The 17,178-nt window shown below is 35.6% G+C and overlaps 1 protein-coding gene across 18 annotated transcripts in view; it reads left to right on the top strand.

Annotated features, from left to right (window-relative positions):
* Positions 1-17,178, top strand: part of ERC2 (ELKS/RAB6-interacting/CAST family member 2) — a 547,528-nt gene that overhangs the window by 243,225 nt on the left and 287,125 nt on the right. For 13 of the 18 annotated variants that reach the window (XR_014696351.1, XR_014696352.1, XR_014696353.1 and 10 more), the window contains one exon: positions 4,955-4,966. The exons of the other annotated variants lie outside the window; for them this stretch is intronic. Coding sequence is in view for 2 of the 13 variants with exons in the window: in XM_084530654.1 (XP_084386780.1) it covers positions 4,955-4,966 (12 nt within the window). In the remaining 11 variants the exon portion in view is untranslated. The remainder of the gene's footprint in view (positions 1-4,954; positions 4,967-17,178) is intronic. 18 annotated transcript variants of the gene reach the window in all.

The raw sequence follows: 17,178 nt of genomic DNA, 5'->3' as shown, positions 1-17,178 counted from the left end.
GAATGTCTCCTATTGATGATGACTTATCAACCTCCACAGTTCTGTTGCCAAAACCTACCTTTTTCTGAAGACATTTGGCACAGGTTTGATTTAATAATAATAAGGAATGGTATGTAGTTATCAATCAATGTGCCATGAGAATAGAGACCTCAAATTTAAAGTGATAAATAAAGATTTGTACTTGACATGTAATCTGTTTACATGAGGACAAACTTAGTGATTACTTTTCTCATCACATCACAGAATCACAGAATCATCTAGGTTGGAAGAGACCTCCAAGATGTCCAAGAGACAGACACAAAGTGGTTGTTTGGTACAGCAAGCCTAGCAAACTGTCAGCAACATAATATTGTAATAGGGAAATATTTTTAGACAGTGAGTATCTAACTCTTCCTATTAATCAGGCTCACCTTGGGTTTCTCTAAAATTTGTTTTCCCTCCCTCTTCCTCATTTTCGAAAAATATTGGCCAAAAATCTAAATCTTTATATAACTGTGCCACCTGTTGGTGTCCCTAGGCAGGGAACTTTGATGTTGAAATTCCCCTTTCTAGGGGGTTAGGTGGAGTGTAAATTACTGTAACATTTTATGATGTGCTACTGCTTTTTCTGATTTTAATGACTACTTGATTGGCTCATTATTGAAGGGAAGAGGTGGAGTCAAAGCTCAGTTTATCCACTTTATGGGGTTAAGGCATTGTGAAAATGACTGCAACTTTAACAGAAGCAAATTTGAAAATGTTCTTTCCTTCTTGTCCTGCTCTTTTTGAATTCATATAATGTGCTTTGTATTGCTATTTTCTCTCCTTTCTTTCTCCCATTCTATTTTTTTTCTGCTCAGAAACAGCATATCTTCAACATATCTTGTAACAGATGCAAGGCTTGTCTGGTGTTTTGTAGGAAAATGAATGTTCTTTTGTAACATATTTGTTGGTTAATAGCTTGATGGGATCTATGTTCACTGCTCTGCCATCATTTTTACATTTCAAGATAATTGCAACAACATAAATTCTCAACATTTATAAACATAAATTCTCAACATTTATAAACAAATTCCTAAAAGAGCTATATTTAAGAGTACTGCAAACTATGATATCTTCATGATATTTCATATATTCATGTATAAATTGATCAGCATCATGTGGTGACCTTGTATAAAATCAGTTAATCTGAAAAGAAAATACATATTTGCAATAATGTTATCATCTTCAAAATCAATTAAAAATGAAAACAAGATCATGAATTACTTTTACACAGAAAAGCTGAATATATAATTGAGTTTGAAATACTCAAAGGCAGAAATATCTGTTTCTAGATATGAGGAATTAAATTTAGAGTTGCATACTATTTGGCAGATGAACATTAATAACACCGAAGAAGATTTTATCTGAATGATCATTCTTTTTGATTTTAATATGATTTTCTTGCCTCAGAAACGATCACACTACTGAGTTTCATCACTTAAGATTCATGATTCATATTGTTCCTCATATATGCAAACATGTAGGTCTGTTTCTTGTTATTACATATGTACAAAAGTATTTTGTATTTTATAACTCCTTGTTACTACTACATAGGAGAACCACTTTGTCCTTTTCTACTAATGCTGTTTGATAATTTCTATTATATCTTTCATGATTTATCTGTTTATAATGAGACCAAGTTAAAATAAAATGCAATATATCATGGCATGCTGCATTTCTAGTAAACTTTCTTTGGTTTTACTGGTTAAGAAATGTGGTATCTCCTCTTTTTTTTTTTTTTTTTTTTTTTTTTGATAATGTAAGTACAACTGGGCAAGATAGCAATCAACTTAAATTTTAACGTGAAGGGCCTAGCCAAATGGAGATATTGCAGCTGAGAAAACTGTCAGGATGGATTGAGTATGTTGTTTAATGCTTTTATTAGCAGTATTAGAATGAAAAGTATTGTTATTTGTGAAGTATGCTGGGGATTTTAAATAATTAATGTAAATGATATATAATAGTTTAAAATGCATGACTATGAAGTTAGGACCAGTAAAATTGCCAGCTGTACACTAAGGATAATCCTTGTTACAATTGAGGAAAAGAGAGAGTAGATAGATTTGCTTATGGCAGTGTTGTTATGGGCCATCTAAATAACAAGGAGTGAATCCTGATATGTCAGAATAAATGTTACTGTAATGATAGGAAAGTAGTAATGTCATCAAGCAGTTGCAAGACCCCACATGGAACACTGCTGTATACTTCTCAACAGTCATATTCAAGGAAGTTGAGTAGAAACCAGAAACAGGTGCAGAGAGGGCTGGTATGATAATTAGGCAAATGGAGTACTGGTGTCAGAGGAGTCTAAACTTAAGTACTGGTTAATTTCCCTAGCAAAACAGGCTCAGCAGAGATGTGTGTTCCCTGTGAATATGAGAATGAGTAAGCCCTGCAGTGGAAGAAGGGTGATTTAAGTAAAAGAAGAGTGTTAGCACCTAATTCAATGGATATGAGCCATCCGTTAATAAATTTAGTCTGAAAAGGGAAAGAAAAGATAGAAAGCTTTCTAATTTTCACAGGAAGGAAGGCTCTGAAACAGCTTGCTAAATGAAAAAAAAGGGAATGAGAAACCTAACTACTTCTAAGGTGTGGCTTGACAGATTCATGAATCTAATTATGACATGGCTGACTGCACCTGCATGGACGAGTTCAGGCCTCAGAACCAGGTTATTTCTCATAGTCTTTTGCTCTTACAAGTACAGTACGCTGTTAGCAACCCAAGTGCATGGTATTTGTGTTAACTTTACCTTACTTAGCATTGTAGAGATATCTATGCAAACACATTCCTTATATTAAAAGTGATTTCCTAGGGGTTGAGGACAATAACGAAGTGCTCTCAGAATGCAAGAAATGCAGATACCCCATTGCCTTCATTGTGCCTTTGGATTAAATCTGAAGGACTGGGAGAAAACAGGACATTTTATGTGGAAAAAGACTGGAGAGGCTGCCTTTGCTCTTGGATTCTGATGCTGTTAAACAACATTCTAGGCTGTTCTCTGGACTCTGTTTTAAAGAGCATTACGTGGAACGATAAGTTCCATGCAGGAAAGTAGTCTCTTTAGAGGAAAAGAACTAGATTAGTAATTACTTTCTCATGCAGAGTCATATTTAAGTATCCCTTGTTGTCAATTGCTTTGAGCACCCTTGATAGACAGGCCAGACTGCCTATCTAACTGCAAGACTCAGCTCAGGATGCAGTGGCCTTTTAATTTTAGTTACCCTCAGGGATGGAGAAAGAGCTTGGGCAAAGGCTGAAAGTAAGAGTTAGGGAAGGACTAACGTGTTACCTGCTTCCTCAGAGAGAATTGGCTCTGAATGAACCTGTCTGGTAACAGATAATCAGACTATTGCTGGTTTAAGAGTGAAATGCTGGAGCTTGATGATGGAGGATGAGAAAATATATAGAGTAGAATGCAAAAGCTTGATGTGTTTTTCTCCAGCATCGCATTAGCTGGTCAGTCATTTGCTTGATTGAGTGTAGCTTCTTAGCAAAGCCTATACTAATGTGTATATTAATTTAAGTAAGTTAATTTAGAAATACGGTTTTATCTATGAGACAAAGCAGTTTGGTTTTAAAATGCAGTGTAATTTTGTAGACAGTGTCAGGGATGCGTCATCTAGCACAGACTAGATGGCTGAATAGTAAGCAGAGAGAGAGGTGAGAAAAAATGACCCCATTAGTACATGGCCTGAATTACGTTTTTTGCAGTAGTTCTCTTTCAAACAGGTGATGAAAAAGCCCTTGGTCTAGTTCTTGCTCGTAGGCATTGCCATAGATTGTGCATTTTGCACTGTAAATGGGAACATCCTGATTCTTTGAAGCAGAACATCTTTGTTTAGGGCCTTTCAGGTTTTTATTGAATAGATTCCATGGTCAAGATCACATTTTTCAGTATGTCTGTATAGTTATTTAGCATGTGTGTTCATAAGTTTTGGGTAATAGCACTGTAGATGTGCATTTAAGGCTTTGGGATATTCACACTACAATTAATTTATTCTGAATTCCTTTGCGTTTGAATTCTGATGAAAATAGTAAGTTCACTCGGCACTGAAAATTCATAGCAGAAACTTGAAAACATCAGCATGTAAAAAAAGGGTTCAAAGAAAGTATTTTCATGCTTAAAGAAAAAAGTACTTTTCATGTATAGTGAAAAATTGTGCACCAGTGACATCTCCAAGGGTTAGTCTAGCTTGGTATAAGGCAAGGTTTTTTTTTTTTTTCATACTTAATTGAAATAATGGTGGATATTTTTGAAAAATACGTAATCAAGCACCAGGATATTTGCAGTAATGTAGAATATGAAGAATTAGTCTTATTCTTCAGACCAGAAAAAAAAAAAAAATCTGTCAGCTTTAAAAGACTCTTTCCTGGGGATGGTGGAGAGGGGCGAACTTCTAAATAACGTCTTTAACAAGCTGCCAAATTGTTTCACTGTTTTGTCTTTCAAGAGAAACTTGGTGAATGTAAGTGTTCAAACCCCTGGTGGCCTCAAAAAGACTTCATGGTATGGAGTTTGATATGACATGGTTTATGTGGCAGCAAACACTACCAGTAAACAGCTAATCTGTTTGTTCCATGTGTATAATGTATGTGTATACATTAAAATGGCTATAAATACGAATGGCGTTAAACAGTCCATAATGACAAGGTGCCGTTGATTTTAAAATATCCATTGTGTTCAGTGTACAGCAAGGATATGCTTGGTGCAGAAATTTTATTTTTCTTTTTGCAGTCCTTTTCCTTTTCTTTCTCTCTCTCTTTTTTTTTTTTGTTTTGTTTTCTGTTTTTAGTTTCTGAATAAAATTTACTGATAACATCTACTTGTTATATTGTTAAAGAACTAATGTGTTCCTCCCTTAATTCTCTTTTGCTGTCTCTCTCCCTGTCTGTTTTTCTCCAAACTGCTGCTTTCATCCCTACTCCAACCAGCTTGACTTCCAGGTCAGTATTTTCCTATTTAATTGGTCCTCCCATGACCAAGGTTTTCATTGATGCTTAATTTATTTGGTCATTTTAATTCCATATCAGTAACTTCTGTTTGACGTTCCCCCCCCCCTTTTTTCCCTTCATGCTTGATTCTGTTGTGAAGCTTTTGGTCATACCATTTCTAGATCAGAAACTTCATGGTGAATGAATGCTTTTGTCAAAAGTTTGTAAGAAAAAAATACTTGTTAGCAACATATTAAACTTACATGTTGTTTTTGTCATTAGTTTTTCCTTTCTTTCCTTTCTTTCCTTTCTTTCCTTCTTTTGTTTCTTTCCTTCTTTCGTTTCTTTTGTTTCTTTCTTTCTGTTTTAGGAGTTCAACACCCGGGAATAAATTTTTGGTAGACAGCCCAACTCAGGGAATAATGAAGTGAGCAATAACAAGAATATACAGAGAGATATATGCTTACAATTAGAGACTTATACTTTACTGTTACCAGTTTTACTATTATTGCAAACATAATAGGACAGGTTGGAGTGCTTCAGCTACTAGTTCAGAATCTTTTAGCAATTTGTGTTGGCCAGATTATGAACCAGATTAAACTTGAAGGGAGGTGTATGTGAGTATATACTTTGTATGCTGGATTTGTATGTAGCATAATCTAATCAGATACACATTTTTGTTTCTCTGAGGTTTTAGATTAATTTTGCAAGTGTGCTTCTGCACTGTTTTTGAGTAATGTTTAAATTATTTGGTTCTCATAGCCCAAACAGGTCCTCTGCTCCTGGGGAGTCTTTCTGTTGGCTTCAATCTTGTGAATGAAATCTTCAGCTTTACTTTTTTTGCTGTTGTTGTTGTTGTTCATTTGTCTGTTTGTTTTGTTTTGTTTTGTTTTTCCCCAAGTTATACAGAGTTTTGCTGCGGTATAGTGAACCCCTAAAATGTTGCTTACTAAATTGAACAGTGTTGCAAGAGCTATCAGGAGACCTGAGATCTAGTCTATTAGAACCGACCTTTCTCTCTCTCTCACTATTAAAATGCAGGTGTATTTGGTTTTCAAATAGAGAGATGAGAAATGTTTCAGGGACCTTTGTGGCATGTGCTTCGTTTCTACCAAGCACAGTTGCTTGTTCTGTCAAGGCAACCATACACTCTTGTGGTGCTTTTGGAAGCAAAATAGTTGTCACACTGAAGCACTGTAATAATAATCTGAGTATTAAGAAATATTAAACCAGGCCTCAAACATTTGAGATAATGAGATTTCATCAAACAGTAAATCAGAGAGGCTGAAGTTATTTTTTTTTGTTCTCTTAGCTGAGATCTAAAGAGTGAAAAGAAAATTTATGTTTTCTTTCTTGTTTTACTTAGTATAAATTGAGAAATTATTTACCACAATACATGTTAATGGTCTAAGATTTTATTAATATCAAAATGTGACATGGCTAAGGTGCAACTAAATTTCATTTCCTGTGCTGAAGTTGCTTTGCTTTAGGCAGAAACAGGCCTGGTTTTCAATCATTATCAAGGTAGAATTTGTTTACTTTTTCACAGACCAGTTGGATTAGAATGTAAAGGAGGGTGTATGCTGCAACGGCTGTCTAGGCAGATTTCAGGTATCCAAGGTTTTGCATTTGCAGAAATGATTCCATGTATCATGTTGCCATGCAGCGCATATGGCTGGAATCATGGCAAATCTCCAATATACCTTTATAATGTGCTCAGCCCTGAAGTTTTCAGACTTTTTATTGGAATGCCTACTTTTTGAGTGGCATTATTCTCAGTTCATGTAAAACTGAGAATAGCAGTGAGCAGAGCTCACTGGTTTGGGAGAGATTTCGTATCTTGATCTCAAAACCAAGTACAGTTCATGTTTTACAATTCAAGCATGTCAGAGGAGTTTCTGATGTGAATGCCTTCAGACCATACGGCAAAAAATGTCTCACCACTAAAACATTGATGAGACAAGGCTTTTTTTTCCTGATGTGCTTTAATATACAACGCAATCAAAACTTAATTTCCAGCAACAGAAATTTTTGTTTCTGAAATTTGAGTCTTATCAATTGCAATAATGAATCACATGAACACTTTCTTTTTATTGTTTGTCTACTACAAGCATGTTTTAATGTGCTTGAATACAATGTTATTACACCTGAATTATAAAAAATATTGAAACCATTTATTTCAAGCATCTTTATTTCTGCCGGAAAGTAATTAAATGCATTTACTCTGGATCTAGCTATGGTGGAGTTACTGTCTGAATGTGATTGCTCTGACATTTCTATCAGAGTTTCATATCTACAATTTCTATCATATTCAACGTTTATTGAAAATCTCCCTAGCCAGAGAGAGCTTAAAGAAAGATATGGTCTGAACTTTTGGGTAGACCTGTGCGGTGTCAAGAGTTGGACTTGATGATCCTTAAGGGTCCCTTCCAACTCAGGATATTCTATGATTCTATGATTCTATATTATGCTATGCAGTTGTCATTATGGTTGATTTCACTGGAATTCAATGATTGGTATGCAGAAACATTTGTTCAGCAGTTGGAGGTGCAATTTCTGTTATGTTTTATTGACCTAAAACACCAGCTGAAGCAAACTGTCCTCATAACCCTGCCAACTTTCATCCCTGGAGTCCTAGATAACTTGTAGTGTATGATTAGAGTTTATTGTAGTATTTCAGTGAAGTGTTAAGTTTTTGCAGCTTGAAACATCATTAAGATCAAAACTTAATTTAAGAAACAGAACTGTTTCTTTAATTTCTTTAATTTCTTCTAATCAATATGTTCTTAGCTGTCATTTTATTCATGATTAGAATGATTAGAAAAATGCTATAGTGCTTTTATAACACAATGAGCTATTGATACCATTGGCAAACAAGAAAAATACATTGACATAAAAATAATATATATATATGATTTATATCAATCTACTTATATAATAAGAAGAGCACACTAGTCAGTAACATTTTTTTTGGTTTAGTTTATGATAGATTATATGCTTCCCAAACTTTTCTACCTGTAGATAAACAGGAGATGGTGTAGTTCTGGAAATTTTCCCACCAGCTTCTGTTGTTGGCCTTCCTAACTGTTTCTGTGGAAGGCTAAAGCTCCATGTAATGTGCAAAGCAAGGTTTAACAGAGTTTTAAATTTAACTTACAAGCCTTCCACAGTTTTGTCAAATGTCATTTTGATGGTTCCAAGGGCAGAGTGATATGTTGTTCAAAGATAATTTCCCTGGAGAAATTGAGATAGTGTACTAATGAAAACTGAGAGAATCTGGAATATACATTACTCTTCTGAGAGATTGGTTGTTCTTAGTGAGAAACGTTTGCTGTGTATATAGAACCAACATTTTAACATTGTGGGCATTTTAACATTTAAACCTTTTGAAAGACATGAAGATGTGATAGATGTTTATCTGATTACATGTTCTTTTGAATTTGTATGTATTTGCATTTAATTTTATTTAAGACATAAACTAGAAAGTTTATTTATTTGGACCTCTTCCCTTTAAAAGAACAATATAAAATAACCATATAATATGAAATAAGAGGAATTACTAGAGAAAAAGAATAAAAAGATACATTGGCCTGGTGACAGGATAATGCAGTGTTCATTTTTATCCCTCTCCCTTCTTAATTTGCTTGATTCTTTACTAATGCCATCCCAGTATCCTTAAAGGACTGCAGAGGTTAACATCATTTCTGAGATAAATTATAATGAATTATGTAAACAAGGAAGGATATTTTGTAATTTTTTTCAGTAATGTGCTTTTTTCAGTTCAATTTGGTGTAAATACTCTTTGGAAATATGTAGATATGCAGCATAAGGAGGAATTTACATCTCTGAAGGAAAAATAGCCACTTTGGATTGGGTTGGACCTGACAAAAAAATTCTGTGTTGGGGAATAAAGAACATAAGGAACTGTTACTCTTTCTGTTTTGTGATTATGGATTTCAAGACAGAGCAGTCTTTCTTATGATTCTCTAGACCTTCTGCTTACACTAAGTTTTTTTTTTGCCAGGGTGAAGATCCACAGAACATATTTCTTTAACTTTTGAATAAAGCAGCCATAGACCACTTTCTTGGGGAGCTCAGAGACTGCCTGGGTACAATGCTGTCAGGATTCCCTGTGTGTTGTGGAGAGATGTGATGTATGTGAAGAATCATTGTGAGATAGTAGAGCTTACACTTGAAAAGCTGTGATTGAAAAGAGACAGGGGAGCTAAATTTAGTAATTGGGCTGCTGATGGAGCTTCCTTTTCTACTCACATTGTTTACTTACATAATGCAGAAGCAATGTGAATAGACAACGTGGTTGTGACTAGATTGAAATGCTCTGATCTGAATTACAATGTGGGAAAGCTAGTATGTCAAAACAAGAAATTGTACAGTGTATGCCTGACTTATTTAGACTTCTGAAGAGGTTACTGCAAAAGTACAGAAAGTTTGAATGATATAGGTTGGATTGATCCTGAGACCTGACAGGTTAAGCCAGGAGTTTCAGTAGAAAGATTTGATTCAGAAGGAAATTGCAGTAAGATGTGGAGTGCAGCAGAGGAGGCTCAATCCTGATTGCTTTCATGCTGGACATGTTGTGGACTTTATTTACTTATTTAATAAAAAAAAAAAGCTTCCCTGTTGAACAGCAGGAAAGAACCTGATGAAACAGTAGGAGCACTACAACTCCTTGGTCAAATATCAGGCAGCAACTATATTTGGTTACAGGTTACAGTTATCACTTATTAGTAAAATAGCTGAGCAAGCAATTGCCATTTAAATCAGATCAACTATCCTTATTAGTGTCTTGTCATCAGTATTATTTTATTTGTTTATTTTATTTTATTTTATTTTATTTTATTTTATTTTATTTTATTTTATTTTATTTTATTTTATTTTATTTTATTTTATTTTATTTTATTTTAAAATAACATAAGCAACTGCAGAACAATCCTTGTTTTCACAAGAGATGTGTGACAAATGAGTCTTCCGGTATGGATTTCACATGTGTTCATATAAAGTGTCATCCAATAAGAATGTGCTGAGACAGTAGTACAATACACTGTATTGAAGTTTCAGTGGTTCCAGTGCATATATGTGTTGAAACAAAGTGATATGAACCATAGTTTGGAAACAGGATTTTAGTAGGTCTTTTTCATTCATGCATTATCCTCATGTGAGTATTTCTAGCATCTGTCCAGGGCTTTGGAGGGAACTGTGTCAGACTAAACACTTCTTAAACAGAGATTTTGGAAAAGTTCCCAGATTGTGTGTTAGGTAAACCCTTCCTCTCACATTTTTGTCTTTGAGGTGACAAATGTTTCAGTGACTTCTGTGGCACTTGCTTTATTTCTAGCAGGCAAAGTTGTTGGTTCTGTCAAGGCAGCCATGTGGTGCTTTTAGAAGCAAAATAGTTGTCATACTGAAGCACTGTCATAATAATCTGAGAATTAGGAAATCTTAAACAAGGCCTCAAACATTTGAAACCATGAGATCTAAAGGAAAGGAAAAGATTATTATTATTATTATTTATTTATTTATTTATTTATTTATTTATTACCTTGATGATATATTCTGGGTGTTGCAGCATTCTTACATTCAGCTGGAGAATTAAGGAATATGGGAATCAAATTATTTGGAGATTTTAAAAGTAGTGTTTTAGATGATTTTTTTTGTTCAATGCTTGTACCAGTCATTTTGATTCCAGTCCTTTACATGAATGCAGAGAAGACAGGGAGGTTGCTTCTCAGCTCTTGTAGTGCATAGATCAAGTAGGAACTGTGACATGGAGTTTGCCATAGTCTCCATTTTAGGTGAATGATAGAAAGAAGACTAAACATTCTTCAGTAAGAGAAGACAAAATTAACTTGTGATAAAGGTGTACAGAAAAATGGTCTTTGTTACTGGAAAAAAAAAAAAAAAGTCAGTTTGGCCAAAATTAACCAGAGAGTATCCTCTTTCTCCAGATTTTGTTTTTTTCTCCAGCCACCAAAATTTTACTGTCATAAGCTTACCATGTAAGGGAAGGTCTCAAGGTCTTCTGTCATCCTTCTTGGCAGTAGGCAGTCCAGCACTGGTGTGCTGTTATACTAGCTTTGATATAGAAAATGGAGCTGATTTACACTAATGTTATACTGTAGTTACAGATGAATCAGTATGAGCCATGTACTCCCTGAGGCAGGCAATTGTGTGCCTACTTACATTCTCAGAACTCAGGTGCATTGCACAGTGTTATGGAATGAAGATGCTGAAAGTATTACAAATTCTGGCACCATTTTAAACAAAATAATAGATTTTTGTAGCAGTTTTGTCATCATACTGTTGGAATAACCAAAGACACAAACCCCAAATGAAATAATTACTCTGGAGGGGGTAATGTATTAGAAGTGGTAAATTGATTGCTTATAGTTTTGTGGCTTTCTTAGGCTCCATTCTACATATGTTGCTTGTTTTGTGGGTGGAGTGTAATCATTGTGTAAATCGTGAGCTGGCTTTGCAGTTTTGCAGTCAGAGTAGGTTCCTCTACACAAAGAAAAAGGCAAAAATTATTATGAAATTTCATTATTTTATATGTTAATAAATTTTACCATATATTCTGCCTTTGGCTATGATCATCACTGTCTGCCATTTTATATCAGGGCATAAAAGTAGATGAATGATTTGGCCTGGAATGTATAAGCAATCTAGCTTCTGAGCATCATCTACATCATAAGAAAAGAATGTCGGGCCCAGTACCATTTTTTTTTAAACCATCAAAGGAGAAAGAATAAAAGTTATTTTGAAGCTCAGTTCTCTTGGATGTTTTGGTTGAGTTAAAATAATTAACTTCTGCATGGCTGGAATGATTGCTTTTGGTTTTGCCTTCAAAGTATTCTTTAATTTTCGATTGTCGTGACAATTTTTAACAAAAAAATAGAAAAGGAAGGTTAAGCCTAAGGGAAAAAAAAAAAAAAATGATGTTTTGGATACTAATAATCCTTTAGCTTGTTGAATCTGGATTTAAAAGAACAACCTGAAACTTTTTATAACTGTAAATGTCAGCGCAGGAAAGTATTATTATTTTTTATTAGCAGTTATCTAATATGATCTTAAGTCATCTGATCTTAAGATGACTAGATTCTAACTTAATAAATTTACCAATCAAGTTTTTCTTTAAGAAAAATGCTGGTTATTTGAGGCATGTTTTGTTTTCTTTGTCATATCAAAACTTAAGCCTGTCATGCATATAGGTTTTCTAATTATGGTGGAACCTATTTTCCCCAGAGAAATCTATCTATGGGGTGTAAGTGAATAAGCAGTGTCCTTGCACATTTGTGCCAGGAATGTGTCTGTCAGTACCTCCCTTGATGTCTCTTGTTATCTTTATGGTTTGCTAGAGTCTAACCCAGCCTTGTTTTTTCAGGCTTATAGATTGGTAGTAGCAAATGCGTTTGCATTCTATGAGAATATCAGAAACAATACTTAACACTGCTCATATCTTAGTGGAAGTTCTGTCTGATGTATTTCAGTTGAGCTGGATCTGAATTGTAAAGAAGTCTTAAAACAAACTCCCATGCTGCCGTTTTGGTCTTTACTCAATAAATCAAATGGGAATCTGTATGTACTCTCAATTTTTAAGGCAGTGAGAACAAAACTGTTGGAAATATTTGTTGAGCCTTACTGAAGTAACGTAGTTCAGAACAGACATTCAAATGGATAGGATTTACAGTATCAGGTCTTCTGCATAGCTGCTGAGATCCAGACTGCCTAAAGTGTTAAGATGCAATTTATAGTTAACATACATGAATCCTATGTGAAGGTGCAGAATATTTATAAAGGAGAAATATGATCTTTTAAAAATAAAAATGTTTTCAAGCATTGGCTGTAAGATTCTTTCTATGCGTACCTAGAATAACAGTTGAAATATTTGGCTGTAATTTATGTAGCGTCTTAAATTTTAACACAGATTTTTGAGGCTTTCATGTTTTGTGGAAATCGTCTTTTGACTAAATTGCTATATTTAATATTTTTTTTTTCCTGAAACTTTTTCGTTATTTCTTTGAGTTTGTTATAGTCTGTATTTTTTTTTTTTTCATTTTTATTCCATAAAAATCATAAAGAAGAAAACACTATTTACCTCATTTTCTATGTGTATTATCCCAACAATAGAAGACTGCATGCTTTCTTGTAAAATGAATGGTGAAGTGTACAGGTTTCTGGCATACTGGAGAAATTTTTGGTTGTCTTTCAGACAGCTGGTCCCATTGTAATGCTGTTTAATATTATGACAGTTATTACAGAGACATGTTCCTTTAGAAAATGCTATAGGTTTTGCTCTTAGGGGTATTTCACGTGTCTGCAATTTTTGGATGCTTTGGAAAAAAAAAAATCTTTATGAAATACAGTGAAAGCTACACTAAGCATTTAACACTTGATTTTGGCTGACATTGCATACTTTTTGGCCAAGGTACTCAGGTGGCTAATTTAAAATGGGAATTTAATGAAATAGCATGACTTTCTATAATCATGATGAAAGCGTTGGAGAGTAGACAACAGTTATGCACTACTGTACAATGAAATCTAAAGATACTTGAATACATGTAGAAACTAAATGTCAGTATTTGTTTTTAAAACCTGTACTAAAGTAATTAAGTGCACTGTAGACTGACCTGTGAGATCATTTTGTATCTTATTATACAAGAGACAGAAAAAACTTGTTTAAATGCAGTCATTACAATTAGTGATATTCACACTAGCAAGAACTAAGTGCTATGCTGTTTTGATTCTTCAGAACTCTCCTGAAGGAAAAAAAAAAAGGGGGGGGAGGGGGGAACAAAAAAATGTATATATATTCAATGTTAAAAATACTGCAATCTAGTAAACTTAAACTATTTCCTGAAATTTTTTACAATGGCCAGAGATGTATATATTTTAGTTTATTCTAATTAAGGTAGAAGCAGATAGAGTGAAATTGCCCCTTTTCTACTAGATTTTGTTGTCAAGGCTGACAGATATTGTGTATCATGTAGGACCTGGAATCTGAAGGAGTACTTTGATCATTTCTAACATGAAAGAGGCAGTAGCATAACTTCCAGTTCCAGCAAACTAGATTCAGTGGCCATTTATTTGTATGTATTTTTGCTTGCACTGATGCATGTCAATGTAGCTAGATTCTATTAAAAGCCAATAAAAATGTATTTTGATAGAGTTAGAATGGGAAGGGTGTCTTAGTAATTTTATTTATGTTTCTATAATGACTAGTTCCCAAATATTATATTAAAAAAGAAACTGTGTTTAAACTCATGGCTACCCTAAAGTCATTTGTCTATGATCTCATAAAGGAGATCATCTGGGTTGGGATGCCGCATCCCTGGGAAGCATTCAAGGCCAGTCTGGATGGAGCTTTGAGCAACCTGCTCTTGTGGAAGGTGTCCCTGCCCATGGCGGGGGTATTGGAACTAGATGAGCTTTAAGGTTCCTTGTAACTCAGACCATTCTATGATTGTACAACCTGAGTACGTTTTCTTGCCATTGAGTTTAGCTCATTCACCAAGAAGGACCATCCTGGAAATAATTGTTGTGTGACAATGTCCTGGTTTCAGTTAGGACAGAGTTAATTTTCTTCCCAGTAGCTGGTAGGGTGCTATGTTTTGGATTAGGATGAGAAGAGTGCTGATAACATGCTGATGTTTTAATTGTTGCAGAGCAGTGCTTACACCAAACCAAGGACTTTTCAGCTTCTCACTCCATCCTGCCAGTGGGCAGGCTGGGGGTGCAGCAAGAGCTGGGAGGGGACAGACCCAGGACAGCTGACCCAAACTGGCCAAAGGGGTATTCCATACCATCTGACATCATGCTAAACAATATATAGGGGTGGCTAGCTGGGGTGGGGGGGGGCGGACTGCCGGGGTTAGGCTAGGCATCGGTCAGTGGGTGGTGAGCAATTGCATTGTGTGTCACCTGTTTCATACACATTATTATTAGTAGTACTATTATCATCATTATTGTTATATATTTCCTGTCTTAATAAACTGTCTTTATCTCAACTCACGGGCTTCACTTTCCCATCCTCTCCCCCATCCCAGAGAGGGAGGGGGGAGGGTGAGCAAACGGCTGCGTGGTGTTTAGCTGCCGGCCCGGCTAAACCACAGCAGACAACAATGAAGTGCTGTCAAACAACAAAGAAAGCAGGATGTAAGAGTTGAATGAGTACCTACTAAAGCAGTTTCTATGTTTGAGAAAGACCCAAACATGAATTCATATTTAAAAAAAATAAAAATCCTAATTAGGTAAGAAAGATGGAAGGGGAATTTCCTGTGCCCCATGCTCTACACTCCTTGGCCTACCACATCCACAGGCCAATCCCACTGGCCCTTGTGGCATCTAAAGGCAAAGTATACATGTAGTTAAAATCCAGAGGGAATGATTTGTATTTATTCCCTGTGTTGAACTCCTCCTGTACATTTAATGCAGGCCTAAGAGAGAATTGCTCAGCTAGGCTTTTTAACTGTAGCATTTTCTTTAGTTTCCATGGGCATCTAGTCAGTTGTGGAAGAAAGAGATTATGACACAGCTTTCTTTTATTTCCTTCTCCGCAGGATTTTGCATATCACAGGCACCAGATGTTTTTCTTTGCAGCTTTACCATGTTCTGTGTTTTGGTATGGCATTAAACAGATGCCAAAATGGGAAGTTTTGAGAGGGAAGGGTGATGAAAGAAACAGTTAGCATAGACATAAAATTCAACTTCTTACAGAGATTAAATATAAATTATAATTTATTCAGCATTACTTTTGAAATCAGTCTATATTCTAACAGCATAAAGTCATATTACACAGCAAAAATTTCCACCAAATGCCACATGTATATATAAAGTTCTGAAAAAGACATTTTTTCTTATATTCACTTTATGCAGATTAGGTCTGTTCCTGCAATTATGCTACATGGGCCCATTTTTACTTGGACTTGCACAGTGCATCCAAAATGCTTATTTGAATAGTTACAAAGCAGAAGGGTGTCATGCTAAAATTCTTAAGGAATTGTAGTGAATAACACATAATTTGATATCTAAACCCATTATATTTCTGAAATCATAAAAACAAGTTGCAACTGAACCATGCAATTTCTGGTAGTAGTTTTTTTTTTTTTTTTTTTTTTTTTTTTTTTTTTTTTAATCTGTCAGTGTAACTCAAACAGAAATATCCCTGCTGTTTTTAGCACTATCATTTTGCTTGCTTGGTTTGCTGTGTTGGGAGTGTTGTGTTTTTCAGGAAATTAACCTTTCTTAAAATGCTGTGAAAATGTACTGGTGATTTATATTATCCTTGTGGGCCTACTGGGATAGGTTTTACTTAAATATCTTCTGACCATCATGTAATATATATTTTGTTCTCAAGTGAACTTGATTTGGGGATTTAAACATGAGGACAGAGGTCTAGAAAGAGACTATTGTAAGCTGTACTGGTGGTCTCTTCTAGCTGAGAAAAGGTATTTTTTCCTTAGGAGTCTTGTCATTTTGCTAAAGATATGTCTAAATGGGAGAGTCTCTTTAATATCTTCATCAATGATCTGGATGAGGGCATTGAGTGCACCCTCAGTAAGTCTGCAGATGACACCAAGTTAGGTGTGTGTGTCAATCTGCTTGAGGGTAAGAAGGCTCTGCAGGAGGATCTGGATAGGCTGGACTGGTGGGCTGAGGTCAACTGTATGAGGTTCAACAAGGCCAAGTGCCGGGTCCTCCACCTGGGATGCAATAACCCCAAGCAGAGCTACAGGCTGGGAGATGAGTGGTTGGAGAGCTGCCAGGCAGAGAAGGACCTGGGAGTGATGGTTGATAGTTGGCTGAATATGAGCCAGCAGTGTGCTCAGGTGGCCAAGAAGGCCAACAGCATCCTGACTTGTATAAGAAACAGTGTGACCAGCAGGTCTAGGGAGGTGATTGTCCCCCTGTACTTGGCTCTGGTGAGGCCGCACCTCGAGTACTGTGTTCAGTTTTGGGCCCCTCGCTACAAGAAGGACATCGAGGTGCTTGAGCACGGCCAGCCTTGGAACAGGCTGCCCAGGGAAGTGGTGGAGTCACCATCCCTGGAGGTCTTTAAAAGACGTTTAGATGTAGAGCTTAGGGATATGGTTTAGTGGGGACTGTTAGTGTTAGGTCAGAGGTTGGACTTGATGATCTTGAGGTCTCTTCCAACCTAGAAATTCTGTGATTCTGTGATTCTGTATAGTTTGCAGCATAGAAAAACA

This window comes from Aythya ferina, assembly GCF_964211825.1.
Source record: "Aythya ferina genome assembly, chromosome: 10".
Taxonomy (NCBI): Eukaryota; Metazoa; Chordata; class Aves; order Anseriformes; family Anatidae; genus Aythya; species Aythya ferina.
Note: the sequence above shows the minus strand (reverse complement) of the source record. Positions and strands in the feature narration are given on the sequence as shown.